The 15241-nt window shown below is 40.3% G+C and overlaps 1 protein-coding gene across 2 annotated transcripts in view; it reads left to right on the forward strand.

The window, feature by feature from the left end:
- Nucleotides 1-15241, forward strand: part of RGPD4 (RANBP2 like and GRIP domain containing 4) — a 36694-nt gene that overhangs the window by 14227 nt on the left and 7226 nt on the right. Inside the window, exons 20-24 of one of the 2 annotated variants that reach the window (XM_054162837.1) lie at nt 450-5199; nt 6165-6242; nt 12892-13056; nt 13915-14007; nt 14910-15094. In XM_054162837.1, coding sequence (XP_054018812.1) covers nt 450-5199; nt 6165-6242; nt 12892-13056; nt 13915-14007; nt 14910-15094 — 5271 coding nt within the window. The remainder of the gene's footprint in view (nt 1-449; nt 5200-6164; nt 6243-12891; nt 13057-13914; nt 14008-14909; nt 15095-15241) is intronic. The other variant, XM_054162838.1, reaches the window with a different exon arrangement.

The following is a 15241-nucleotide window of genomic DNA, read 5'->3' on the forward strand; positions in this document are numbered from 1 at the left end:
TTCTGTGTGTAGTTGGATGTAATGGCAGTCCTTACATAGCATTTGGTAAACTTGAGCTGCTGGGGATAAACTCCTAATTTATAGTTCTGCTGTTTTTTTGGTGTGTGGGGTTTAGAAGGAAAAGACAGAAAAATGTCTGTAACATTAGCACTTTCCCCCTACTGGGTGTATATATAATTCTCTGCTTCCTTCCCCCTGCAAAGTAGTATGGCCAAAGACAATGGGATCTTCAAGGCTTTTTTCACCCAAAAAACCCAACCCACTCATCTTGTGCCACTTTTTGAACATTAGTTTTCAGATCCGCTTCAAGACTTAAACTTAAAAGTTTAAGTTAAAGTTAGTTTAAACTCATATGAAAGTATTGCCCTGCTGTTAAGTGAGTGCATATTATGTGGGCACAGTGAGACTTGGTCCTCTGCAAAGCAATTGTTTTTCTGCTTTTTCTTTAGGCTCCTGTCTATGGCATGAACCGACTTACACCTCAGCAGCACATATATGCTTATCAACAACCGATGCATACACCACCTCTGCAAAACACTTCTTGTATGTTTTCCCAGGAGATGTATTGTGCACCTCTACGTTTTGATTCTTCTGCCACTGGAATAATTTCTCCTCGTGGGGGTGATGATTATTACAATTACAGCATTCCACAGGCGAGCACAAATCCACAGTTGCCTGAACCAGGATATTTCACAAAGCCTTCAGTCGCACCACCAACTTTAAAGCCTGTGGAATCATCTAAAGTGATAGAATTTCCAAAATCTAAACTTGTACAACCAGGAGCAGCAGAAGGATCAAAACCACCTCTGCCAACACCAGCACAGCCAAGTCAGCCAACAACTTTTAAATTCAACACTAATTTCAAGTCTAATGATGGAGACTTTACCTTTTCTTCACTTAAGGTTGCACCGCAGCCTCCTAATGCACCTTTTAATAGCAGTGAAAGCCTCTTGGGTCTTCTGGCATCAGATAAGCCTTTACAGGATGATAGATACGTTGAACATACGCCAGTTAGTGATCATACAAATGGCCAGAGAAATGTCTTCAATTTTGGCAATAAGCATGCTCCAGGCATCTCTTTTAGGGAAAGCATGCCACAAAATGCGCATAAAAACCTGGGGTTTGAGAAGAGTGATATGTTTAGCATCCAAGAATCAAGCAAGTCTGTATGTATGACTTCAAATTCTGATTTGGCCAATAGAAGTCTTGAAACAGAGGGAGGAAGCACCCATGGTGGAGATGATGATGATGATGGTCCTCATTTTGATCCTGTGGTGCCACTCCCTGACAAGATTGAAGTGAAGACAGGTGAGGAAGATGAGGAAGAATTCTTCTGCAACAGAGCCAAGCTCTTCCGTTTTGATGCAGAATCTAAAGAATGGAAAGAAAGGGGTATTGGAAATGTAAAAATACTGAAGCATAAAGTGTCTGGCAAGTTTCGTCTCTTAATGAGACGAGACCAAGTGCTGAAAATCTGTGCAAATCACTACATAAATACTGACATGAAATTAACTCCAAATGCTGGATCAGATAGGTCATTTGTATGGCATGCCTTAGATTATGCAGATGAGTTGCCAAAACCAGAACAGCTTGCAATTAGATTTAAAACACCTGAAGAAGCAATGCTTTTCAAAAGTAAGTTTGAGGAGGCACAGAGTATTTTGAAAAACTTAGGATCAAATGTTGACACATCTGTGACTCAGACTACTGGGACTGCAAGGGAAAAAACAAATCAGGACATCAAGGAGCCTAGCAGATCTGTTTCTGGGATGCCAAACTTTGTCTTTCCATTCCCAAAAGAAGGGGTGAGCAGTGAAGCTGATAGCAAAGGTAGCCTTCCAGCTACATCAACTGTGTCTGGCCCTACCACTTTTTCATTTGGAAAGGAAACTCTTCAAACCTATTCTTCTGATGACTTTGGGCAGCATCTTATGAAGAAGGATCAATGGATGTGTAAAGTGTGCTTAGTTCCAAATGAAGCAACTGCAAAGAATTGTGTATCATGTAAAAATCCAAATCCAGACACATCCAGAGACTCAGCTGTAGATTTCAAAGCCAGTGGTAACACTGCACAGGACAAGTTTATGTCTGCTTTTTCTAAAAAAGAAGGTCAGTGGGACTGTGATGTTTGCTCAGTAAGAAATGAACCCACTGCTTCCAAGTGTGTTGCCTGCCAGAATCCAAACAAAACTAGTACAGCAGTATCTGGTCAAGAGAGATCCTTTACATTCAGCCAGTCAAGTGCTCCAAAGGCTCAAAATGATTTGGCAGCTGCTTTTGCTAAAAAAGAAGGTCAGTGGGACTGTGATGTTTGCTCAGTAAGAAATGAACCCACTGCTTCCAAGTGTGTTGCCTGCCAGAATCCAAACAAAACTAGTACAGCAGTATCTGGTCAAGAGAGATCCTTTACATTCAGCCAGTCAAGTGCTCCAAAGGCTCAAAATGATTTGGCAGCTGCTTTTGCTAAAAAAGAAGGTCAGTGGGACTGCTCTGTATGCCTAGTCCGAAATGAAGCGAAAGATGTGAACTGTTGTTCTTGTCAGAGTCCTAACTCTCAAAGTCAACCAAATGTGTCTATACCTGCTGCTCAGGCATCTCCTGCTCCCAGGTTTGGTTCCACTGTTGATGCAAGTAAGCCACAGAAAAATGGATTTGAAGGGCTTTTTAGTAAAAAGGAAGGGCAGTGGGATTGTACTACTTGTTTTGTGAGGAATGAAGGTTCTTCACTATCCTGTGTAGCCTGCCAAACACCAAATCCATCCGGTAAACCTACTGGTGATGCTTCATCAACTTCCTTTGGCTTGAAAAGCAAGTTATCTGAACCTGTTGGAGGACAGTCAGGGACAGGCTTTAAGTGTGATTTCTTGGAAAAGAGCTTTAAATTTGGTCATACTGAGCAAGGCAAGACGCCATCATTTACGTTTCAGATTCCTTCTGATACTGAAGCTAAATCTACAAAAGAAGGGTTTAGCTTTTCAATGCCGGTGCCTGCAGATGGATTTAAATTTGGGATACAGGAGTCTAGTAAAAATACTTCTAAGAAAGATGAGCCATCCAAAGAGTGTACAACTGGCTTCTTAAAAAGCATTGATGAAAAAGACACAAAGGAACTGCCTTCCAACAGTGGGATTAAATTGCAATTTCAAGAAACAGCAAGCAAGGAGAAAGGTGACTTTGTTTTGGGGCAGAATAGCAACACTTTTACATTTGCTGACCTTGCAAAAAGTACTCCTAAGGAAGGCTTCCAGTTTGGCAAGAAAGACCCTAACTTCAAAGGATTTTTGGGTAAAGGTGAAAAGCTGTTTTCTTCACAGAATTCTGAAACGGATCACAAAGCAAACACATCTGCTGATGGTGAGAAGGATGATGATGTCTATAAGACAGAGGACAGTGATGATATCCATTTTGAACCTATAGTTCAGATGCCTGAAAAAGTAGAACCATTTACGGGGGAGGAAGATGAGAAAGTGCTATACTCCCAAAGAGTAAAACTATTCAGGTTTGATCCAGAAACAAGCCAGTGGAAAGAACGTGGGGTGGGCAACCTTAAGATTCTTAAAAATGAAGTTAATGGTAAAGTAAGAATATTAATGCGGCGTGAGCAGGTACTGAAGGTGTGTGCAAATCACTGGATAACAACAACAATGAACTTGAAACAGCTGTCTGGCTCAGACAAAGCATGGATGTGGATGGCCAGTGACTACTCTGATGGTGATGCAAAGTTGGAGCATCTGGCAGCAAAATTCAAGACACCAGAGCAGGCTGAGGAGTTCAAGCAGAGGTTTGAAGAATGTCAGAGGCTACTCCTAGATATACCACTGCAGACACCCCATAAGCTTGTTGATACAGGTAGGACAGCTCAACTTATACAGAAAGCAGAAGAGATGAAGAGTGGCTTAAAAGATCTCAAAACATTTCTGACAGATGACAAAACTAAACTGTCAGAAGAGGAAAATGCGAACGGCGTTTGTGCCAGCAGTACCTCTGATCTGGTTATAAAACCACATGCTGACAGTACTGGGCCTACTCTTGAATGGGATAATTATGACTTGCGTGAAGAAGCACTGGATGATAGTGTAAGTAGTTCTGTATATGCATCACCTCTTGCAAGCAGCCCTGTAAGGAAAAACCTGTTTAGATTTGGAGATTCTACTACAGGCTTTAGTTTCAGTTTTAAATCTGCCTTGAGCCCATCCAAATCTCCTGCTAAACAGAACCAGAGTAGAACATCAGTAGGCACAGATGAAGACTCTGATGTTACTCAAGAGGAAGAGAGAGATGGGCAGTATTTTGAACCTGTGGTACCTCTGCCTGATCTTGTGGAAGTGACCAGTGGTGAGGAGAATGAACAAGTTGTGTTCAGTCACAGAGCTAAACTCTACAGATATGACAAAGATGCAAATCAGTGGAAAGAGAGAGGTATTGGGGATATTAAGATATTGCAGAACTATGACAACAAACAAGTGCGTATAGTAATGAGAAGGGACCAGGTACTGAAACTCTGTGCCAATCACAGAATAACACCAGATATGAATATACAACAAATGAAAGGATCTGACAGAGCATGGGTGTGGACTGCATGTGACTTTGCAGATGGGGAAAGGAAAGTAGAACTTCTGGCTGTTCGATTCAAACTGCAAGATGTTGCAGACTCATTTAAGCAAATTTTTGATGAAGCAAAGCATGCCCAAGAGAGAGAGACATTGATCACACCTCTTTCTTCTCGAGCCAATACACCAAAGGAATCTCCATGTGGCAAAAATGCTGTAGCTGTCCTAGAAGAAACTACTAGAGAAAGAACTGACCTCAGCCATGGTGATGATACTTCTGATGTAACTGTAGAGGTCACAGAGGTGTCAAGCACTTCTGAAACACCAACAAAAACAGTGGTTTCTCCTCCAAAATTTGTATTTGGATCTGAATCCGTCAAGAGCATTTTCAGTAATGAAAAGTCAAAGACATTCACCTTTGGAAATAATTCAGCCACTAGTTCTCTCTTTGGCTTCAGTTTTAATCCTCCAAGAAAGACTGAACACCATAGTCCAATGTCTCCGAACAAAGCACAGAAAGAACAAGAAGTTTCTGAACAACCAAAAGGTTTTAGTGCACCTCAGAAGCCTCTAGACAGCAAGGTAGACAACTTGCCTACTTCAACACAAGATGGAGCCTCAAACTTCTCATTTAGAATTCTGGATAAAGGTGAGTGTCAACTGAACTAGCAGTTTATTTAACTGCGTAACTTGACCAAATAGTCTGTATGCTATTTTTTTACTCTGTCTCAAAAATACATAGTTTATTTCAGTTTTAACATGGATATCTCCATCTTCACAAGTTCTCAAGTTTCACCTAAAGGAGTGAATTTTTATATAAATGATTGTGATGTAGGATAGATTTTTATTGATTGGCAAGGAGATTTCAGGTCGGAGCTGTAACTCTGAAGTGCTGTACGTGACTCTCATGCTTAAGTGCTTTAAAGAAGGAGCTGTGGATTTCTTTTTTGAAATGTAAGTAGGTAGCTGAATTGATACCTGGGCCTTTTCTCTAGAGTGGTGAAGTGTGAGAAGAGAAAACAGATGCTTTAGCTAACATTGAAATTATTCGTGTGATTGAACAGATGGTATTGTAAAATTGCTCTATATGAATTTGTTAAGTCTTCTTTGCCAGTGCGGTTCTAGATGTGTAGCTTAAATAACACCAAACATTAGCCTTTTCCCTTACCCTGGAAAGAGGTTATATGAGTGCATCCTCAGTTACACAGTTCATGACAGTGCCTGAAAAAGATGTGCATGCAGAAGCTCTGGCTGTGACACAACCAGTGTAGTGTGCTGAAGTGTCTTTTAGGAGAATGGGATTTACTAGCATTTTAATGGTAGAGTACTTGACAGCTTTGTGTGCTGCTGCCTGTCAGAGCAAGACTGTTTAATCAGATGATAGTTGTTGCATTTACTTGCTAGTCTCAGAAGTGTGAAGATACACTAAATTATGATAAAGTGATGTGGCAGATGATGATAGGTACAGTCTGTTCACATGGGTTGAATAATCTCAGGTAGAGAAATGCATGCAGTTTCCAGGACTGTGGGGTGCTTCCAGTACACAGAGAGGTCTGGTTTACCATTCTGAAATTCCAAATGAACACTTATATCCAAACAATTTATTTTCTCTAGGGTTTAATTTTAGCCTTTTTAAATCTAATCCTATGGCCTTTTGGACAAGCACATCTTCCTTGCAACCTGATAGTAAAGGTATTTACATACTGCACTGAATGTGTGTGAAGGACACTATAGCAGGCATGGACAGTAACTCAACTGTAGCAAAGTAGTTGAGTCAGTAATCTTTATAATTAACTTGCATGCTCAAGATGAGTACTCAAAATTGTGTGTCTGACTACTGTATTTGTCCTTTTGGAGAATGGCTGTAGCCCTTGGTATGTTAATATGAGCTAGCACAATGGATGGCCCTGTTTAAGCTTTTGGCTTCTGTTTGCCTCATTTTCTGATGGTACCTGCCTTGCACTACATCACAGTTTTACTGAATGTGCACAGTGGATCTCTAAAATACCTCTTTTCCAAAGAAATTATTTTTAGTGAATGCATCTTGTAGTGCCTGAGGTCTTTGACTTCAGTGACATAAGCCTGAAGATCTCAAGACAGGTCATCCAGTAAAATGCTTGAATGCATTTTGCCTCTCTGTAGGAAATGTTTAATTCAGTTCCCTGATAATCAGTATTATTGGTCAGTTGCTGAGGGAAGCTGTTCCGAAGCTGGCCTGGCCAGCAGCTTGTCCTGAGGTAGGAAAACACCAGGGTGAGCAGAAAGACCTGCCAGAAGCTAGCAGCTCTTGCAGGAGCCACAGAGGACTGCTGGGTATTGCCAGAGCAGTGTAATAAACTAGCTTTTGTTTGCTAAGGAAGCTTCCTCAGAGCTGGCCCAGCCTCACCAGAGTGGCATGCAGTGGCTTTTCCTGAGGGCAGTGGAGACATGCACCAGCAGGAAGCAATTCTAGTGGGAGGGGCTGGTGAGGCCTGGGCATTGCAAGAGCAACCACGGGCCACCCTTGCCTCTAAAAAGCAGCCTGGGGAGTGCTAGTGATTAAGAGTGCTACAACCAGAATGGGCAAACAGGGCATGAGCCAGGGTATGGTGTAGTTGTTTGCATGGGAGGGCACGGAAGGTCCCACAAAAGCATGCAATAGTCCAGGTTGCAGACTGCAGAGATTGCCAGAACCTTTCAGTGGTAAGAGGTAGCAGCAGTGAGAACAGTTGTGTTGTATAAGCAAACAGATGATTTGCTGAGCCTGGTGACAGAGCTGTGACAGTAGAAAGTTTAAGGAGCATCATGGAGGCTGAGCAAGCAGATAGACTAGTGAAAATTGGGCATGGAAGGCAAGAGAGTGATATTGCAAAGCTGAAACCTGCCTTATCAAAAAATAAAGGGCGGTGGAAGCAAGGACATATATCCTGGGAAGAGTATGAGGATATTGCCTGGTGGTGTAGGGCTGGGGTCAGGAAGGCCAAGATTTGGATGGAGCTAAACTTGGTAGTCTGTGTCCCTTGCCAAGAAGGGCTTCTGTAGTACATTAGTGAGAAAAGGAAGGTCAAAGAAACATAATCCCCTGATGATAAAGACTGGCGAGCTGGTGACAATGGACAAGAAAGTGTCTGAGGCCATAATAATGGGGTCAAGTGCATCCTCAGCAAGTTAACAATATGCCAAGCTGAGAGGTGCAGTTGGCTTGCCTGAGGGACTGGATACTCTCCAGAGGGACCTAAAAAAAACTTGAGGCTTGGGCCTTGGTGAACCTCATGAAGGTCAACAAGGCTAAGTGCAAGGTCATCCTGCACCTAGATTAAGGAAATCCTTGGTATTAGTACAGGTGGGGGGATGAAGGGAAAGAGAGCAGACCTGTGGAGAAGGTCTTAAGGGTACTAATGGACATGCATGCTTGCAACCCAGAAGGCTAACTGTATACCTGGTTGCATCAAAAGTAGCATGGCCAGCAGATAGGAGATGATTCTCTCCCTCCACACTTGAGACACCATCTGGAGTACTGTGTCCAACTTTGGAGTGCTCAGCACAAAGATGTAGACCTGCTGGAGCAGTTCCAGAGGAGGGCCACAAAAATGATCAGGAGGATAGAGTACCTCTCCTATGAGAAAGGCTGAGAGAGTTGGGATTGGTCAACCTGGAGAAGAGAAAGGTCTGGAGAAGATCTTACTGTGGCCTTTCAATACTTAAAGGGGCCTTACAGGAGAGATTGGGACAGTCATTTCAGCTGTCTGTGACAGGACAAGGGATAACGGTTTTAAACTAAAAGAGGATAGATTTAGACTAGATATGAGGAAGTATTTTACAAAGAGGGTGATGAAACACTGGAACAGGTTGCTGAGAGAGGTGGTAGATGCCCCATCCCTGGAAACATTCCCAGTCAGGTTGGATGGGGCTCTGAGCAACCTCATTGAGTTGCAGATGTCCATAGGGGATGGTTGGATTAGATAACCTTTAAAGGTCCCTTCCAACCTGAAGTATTCCATGATTCTGTGCTCACTATTAAAAGCAAGGAATACATGGAAATGAGAAAGCCAACTCTTTAGCTACTACTTCAGTGCATATATTTCATGTATTCTGTGAAATTTGCCTTAGCTGGTCAGAAAACTTCGTAGTAACCAATTTGTTTAGATTCAGAACCTGTAACTGAAACTGTTACTGTTAATATTTTGATATGTCACTATAAGATGTTACTAATGGTTCTTCCTGCAAATGTACTTGCTGTAAGCGTGCTCAGTTTACACAGTTCAACATAACTTTATAAAGCAAATTCTTATTCTAGTCTGCACAAGAGAATATTGTCATGATAGTATCTTACATTTTTAATATGGCCAAAATATAATTCCAAACACCATTTTCCCAAAACTGTATTACTAGAAAAGCTGTTCTTTATTTAAAGAACTGAACTTCTGTACATATGATCTAAAGTCAACTGTTCTGTGGTTTTGAGTATCCCTGTGCATGGAGTCTATTAACAATTCAGGTTTGATAGCCATAATATGAAATGTTTAAGCATTCTGCACCTAAGGATACATGGAATAACTTTTGCTACATCAAGTTGATCCTGTTTTTATATCCAGTAGTTGTGCTTGTGTATTTAAAAGAGCCAAACAAACAAATGAAGGCTTTCTGGTATTTCAGACTGTTCTTCACTTCTACTTTTCTGGTAACTAGGAATGATTATACACTTAGTGGTTTACTTATGGTTGGTAATTGTCTTCAGTGTAGCTTTTTGGTGACTTGATTTTGAGCTTGGAATTTAATAGCAAATCACTTTGGAAAGTATTCAATCCAAGTTTAATCTGAGCCTTTCTCATGGGAGCTATCTTTGGAGGAGCATCTTCCAAGTTGTGTTACAGCAACATTCAAAAGAAGTCTAACCTCAGCAGTTCTGCATCTGCATATAAAAACTAATGAAGTTTTCCTTTGGTCGGGTCATGAGCTTTCCATACACAAATGCTTTACAAGTTTGATTTCAAAGTTGTCAGTTGCTTGGTACAGTATCAGTTACATTCATTGAAGTTTAAACTCTGGTGCTTTTCTCTTGCATCCATCAGATACTCACTGATACATGCCTTATATGCATGAGAAAAATATTGTGGCTAGCTAAGTATTTTGGCCTACCTAGTATTAATCTTGGCTGAAACAAAAGTAAAAATCAAAGATGCAAGTGAAAAATGCTGCTGTGTATGGCAATGTTGTTTATTTTGCCCCTTCTGTATGCTAACCATGTGGATTTTTCTTTTTCTCCTGAGGAGAAAGTTTTATTGTTACAACACGCCTTTTAAGACTGTGTAGTATGTATGCATGGCTCTTTGCTTTACAGCTGCCTGTGAAGATATGTTTAGGCTGGTTGCAGCATTTTAGAGTAAGTAAAAGTTAACTTTCTTGTAGGGAGAGTGAGTAGAAAATGACTTAGCCAGTGAAATTCTTGCTCAGTTTTCTCAAATTGCACAAATACATGTTATAATCCTTTTTGTTGAACCCTTTCATCGCTTAGAGGGATGTTTGGAACACTTGAATCTTAATGCAGTGTTAGATGGGTCATCTTCATGGAGAATTTTACTTGTGGATTAATCTGAAATTACTTCCTATGTATTTATCTTACTCAGCTGCTTTGCACAAATGGTACTGAAAGAGACTGTGTGGTAGCTGATGGACTATACCACTCATCTGTTGCAGGCTCTTCTACCTAGATTTATACTGTTTATATTAAGGCAAGCTCTCACCCTTTTGCCATCTACCTGACTGACTTTGGAAAGATTTTGGTTTGGTTTTGGTTGCTTTCTTATGATAGTTTTTGAAAATTCTAATCCTAAAAAGGCAGGTTTTTGCTGGGACCTTTAATGGCTGTGACACTAAATACACTTAAACCTCTGTGATTGACTTTGTGCAAGCTTAGTCCACTTGAGACACTTGCTTAATTGATCTTGGAGAATGAAACATATCCTAATATGCAGGATACCTGCATATCTTTATAATACTGTACGAGATTTACTCCTAGTTCCTAAATCAGTGAGTTTTTTGCATAAGATTCTAAGACAATATGTGAAAACATTTGTAGCCAGCTGTCATTTTATGAACTTAAGAAACTGCTGTTCAAGAATTTTACCATGTATTACTTTATACAAGCTCAGAAGAGCTATTGAGATTTAAAGAAACTAAGCAAAAAGGATTAGCCTACAAGACTGTATATGCTGGTAATGAGTTTCAGCTATGCTGTCACATATAATTGCCTTAAATGATTAACTTGCAATCAAAGAGACAGTCAATTAGGCCAAAGGTTGGAGAGGGAATGTTTTGGGAAAAAAGACTTAGATTTTAAATGGTACTTTGTATTTTGCTTTTATTCTATTATTCTTTGTTGAACATAATCTGCAGGAAGATACAAGTGGCAAAACTACTTCTAAATGGCAGATTTATTGTAGTATAACAGATGTACCAGAGGATCAAGCAGCACATCTGTAAACATTACTGTTCTGTCCTTGTCTCCTCTTACAATGATGAATATCAAAATGCATGAGGAAAATCGGTGTTCCTCTGGAACTGAGCAGTAGTCTGATGGCCAAGCTGAAGATTTAGGTTCCAATTGATTAAATTGTGCCACAAACTTATCAGGTATTATCTCAAAAGTTGACTTTTCTTTTAATTAGAAAAAAAATCTGCTGACTAGTTTAACTCAAACCTGGAAAACATTAACAGACAGATTGACTTAAAGCAATCAAATCGTTCGTAGAACAGCCAACACAAAGATATTAATGTGTTTATGGGGTCCTTCTTACAATTTTAAACGTTGTTGGGTTTTTTTTTACACATTTATCCCCAAACTCCTCTCAAAACAACACTAAAACCCAACCCTAACAAACCTCAGACAAAGAATACATGACACTTAAATTGGTATGAGAGTATGGAAGATAAGGAGGAGGATATAGTCTTTGTTTCCAAAGCTTTCTGCTTGTGCATACAGTCTATGTCTTTCTGCAGTTTGCTCTAGGCTGTGCTTTCAGCTTTGGCCTTTGATTATGCACTGTTTTCTTAGTACAAGTGGAAGAGACAACTTAATATTGAAGGAGAGAGGAGAAAAAGTTATGTAAGTAACTTGATAGTGGCATTTGTCTTTGCTTGAAAAGCTAGTAAAACAGGATAAGAGCGATATTTTTCTGTTGTTCAACAAGGTGTGAATAAAAATTACTTTCCTTATGCAACAATAAAAGTTAGAGCCACAGCTATTAAGGTAAATTGAGATAAGCTAATAACAAACCCCAGATTTTCCATAGGTAATCTGAAATAAATTCTGTTTGGTTGCTGTTTAATATCTTCTACAATTGAAAACACTTCTCAGCAATGCAATGGGATGTGTCACTGTAGATCACTTTATGTCCTGGTTTGAGGCCAGGCACATCCTCTCTTGTCCTTGAAAGGGGCAAAAGAATGACACTCTCACAAATGGATTGCAAAAGTGATGGAAAGTTTTTAAATGGAAAATCAGTAAGTATTTTACAGAAGCTACAAAGCATAGTGACAAAAGAATCCCAAAGCATACAGAATCCCCTATAGCTCACCCAGAAGCCTAACACTTCCTACCTGAGGGTATCCCCAAAACCCCCAGGGCTCTTTCTTCCCACCCCACTACTGCTAGGCTAGCCTCAGGCTGACCAGGTCTGAAACTGTCCCTCCCCCTGCTCCCCTCCTCCCTTCTCCTGGCATTAGGCCTAGCAAGGCCTAAGAGGCCTTGAGATACTCCCTAGCATTACCCAATAGGGAGCATCTCCCCCTGGAGCAAAGAGGAAGAGAAAGACTTTGCAGATGGATTCATAGGGTGCAGGATATTATGGGTGTGAAATACACCATTTCCTGTGTCCACCTACTGGGTTGGTCACTTGGGACACTGGAGGTGTAACTTAGGTGGCAGTAACAGGAGGCACCCAGCCTAAACTGCCACACTTTGCTTTTTTTCAGGCCTCAGTTATTTTACTGCTCTTCTTGTAGACAACACTTAATATCCCTCTTCGCTATAGTTGTCTTTTGTTTGACAACACGGTTAAGTAATCCTTGTAACAACACAAAGATGCAGGCTTGCTCCTGTTTTGGTTCCTGAGTTTTAAAGGCAGTAAACCAAGTTGTAGTTGGACATGCAGGTTAGAATTTCTGAAGTTTTAGCAGGATGCTTTGTTTTATTAACCTGTAGCTTTGATTTTTTTATTTTCCCCTTCTCATGCATTAACAGAAAATATACAGGCTTCAATGTATTTATGATGGTCTTAGAATCAATTCAGTTCTGCAATAATGGGTTTAATGTTAATTTCTGTTCTGAAATACTCTTATCTTGTTCCATTTCTGTGAAAAGCTGAGAAGACAACATCAGAAGATTGTCTTCCATCTGATGAAGTCTCAATAGTTTATGAGTTAACACCTACCCCTGAACAGAGAGCTCTTGCTGGCTTTCTCAAGCTACCTTCAACATTCTTCTGTTACAAGAATAAGCCTGGATACGTGAGTGATGAGGATGATGGTAAGGAGTGCCAAAGTTTATGTTTGTGTTGTTTTTTGTGGGGAAAGGATGTGATACACTGCACTGGTATGGCCCCATCTCAAGCGCTGTGTGCAGTTCCGTGTGGTTTAGTGTAAGGAGGACATCAAACTAATAGGGTGTAGGCAGAGGAGGGTGACCTCCTTGGCTAAAAGGCTGTGAGGGCCAGACTTAATGATCAGCTGAGGTCGTTTGGTTGGTCTAGCTTGGGGAAGAGAAGGCTGAGAGGTGACCTACAATTTCCTCAAGGTGGGCAGCTGAAGGGGAAGTGCTGATCTTTCTCTGGTTACCAGGTATAGGACATAAGAAAATGGAATGTAGCTGTCAGGGGAAGTTCAGATTGGACATTAGGACAAGATTCTTCACTGAGGGAAGTGTTGGTCTCTGGACAGACAGGGAATATCTAGATGTTGTGCTAAGCAGCAGATATGTCAAATAGAAATTCTGAAGCATTGAATTAAAGAGAAAATGGGGAGAAGACCTCTCCCTCAAATAGCTGAGCTTGCTTACTTTTATAAAAAATATTTTCAGTCTTCCATCACAATCTGTTTAGTGGTATTCTTAATAAAATCACTCAATGAGAAATGTGTTTTCTGAGAACATGATTGTTACAGCTGTCTGTGCCTTGCATCTGCAATAATTGAGGCTGAAAAAGGTGGTAGTAGCACTGAAGCATATGGATGTGGAATAGGAAGGGGAAGATTACTGATGACCTGTGGAACTTTTAATAAGCAAAAATAACACATGTGCTTGTGTGAGGCTTGCAACTTGGAAAAGCTTCACAGACTTCCTGTACTTAAAGGATGCTTGAGAATCTAATGCTTTTTTACTGTATTTAAGATGAAGACTATGAAACAGCTGTGAGGAAACTTAACGGAAGACTGTATCCCAGTGATTCCGAAAAGAAAAAGAAGTCGCAAGATCCTGTAAAAGGTATGTCTTAAAATGTAATGCTTAAAATGTCTTATGTGCTGAAATAGTCTTTGAATATGAATATCACATGGGCACACTGAGAATAATTTTGTTTCCTGAGATAGAAACACTGATGCTGGCAGCAGAAAAGCAGCATCTCAAAATACGACTTTAAGCCCATTGAACTGGTAGTGAGCAGTAAACTCTCACCTGAATGAGAAACGTATGTTTCAGATGGCCTTTAAACAAGATCAGAGTTTCTTCCTACCTTGAGCCCTTTATGAAGAATTTAGCTTGGCATCATGCTGTTACAAAACACAAGTTGTTTATCTGTGAATACCTACTACTTTTGCTGATAGTCAGTTTGTTAAGCTTATGAGCTAATATCGTTCAATTACAAATAATTTGGTTTTGTACTGAAAATATGGGTGTAGAAAATTGAATTTGCTGCTTGAGTTTGTCTGCTTTGGCTGTGCCTCAGACTTCAGTGTTGCATAACTGAAAATCTGGTATAGACAATTCTGGAAGGGAGGTTTGGAGGTTTTTTGAGGACGTGTGTTAGAAAGAGGTGGTATATATAGAGCCATCTGAAATGTGAGCAAATGCTGAAGAAAGTTATTAGCAGTGGTAGATACAAGGTTGAACAGTTAACCATTTCATAGAAATTGCCTTATAGCAGTAGAAAACCAATTATGATGAATTTCCAATTCTGGTCACCAGGAGTGGAGTTAAATTAGTCTTCAGTTCCACTGTTTAAATAGTAATGCTGTATGAAAAAACTCTGCAGGTCTTTCTTGAAGTTGCTCTGACTATCATGAGGTTATTTTATAATACACATGCCAATAATTACTTCAGTATGTAGCTGCCTGCCCAGCTGTTTTCTGCTAACATTTTTGGGGGTTTTTTTGTGGAAAATATCATAGGGAAAAATGAATTCAACAATGAAAGAGAACATCCTACTACTTCAGAAAAGAAAGCAGCTCCTGAGGATGGAGTTAAAGCAGAAACTCTGCAGGTTCCTTCTACATCTCCCCATAGTGTCAGCAGTGACAGTGAGGACAACAGTCCAGAAGACTTTCAGAGAGAAGCTGAAGTTCAAGAAACAGAAGTAGGAACTAAACCTTTACTAACGTTTTTTGTCATTAAATGTGTAAAATTATTTTATTTGTGGAGAAAAAAGAGTGTGACTCTTGTGGCTATGCCTCAAGTCTTTGCCAACACTGAAGAAGCAGCTTAGATCTTATGTTCCTTTGCC

The sequence above is a fragment of the Dryobates pubescens genome, chromosome 7 (assembly GCF_014839835.1).
Source record: "Dryobates pubescens isolate bDryPub1 chromosome 7, bDryPub1.pri, whole genome shotgun sequence".
Classification (NCBI taxonomy): Eukaryota; Metazoa; Chordata; class Aves; order Piciformes; family Picidae; genus Dryobates; species Dryobates pubescens.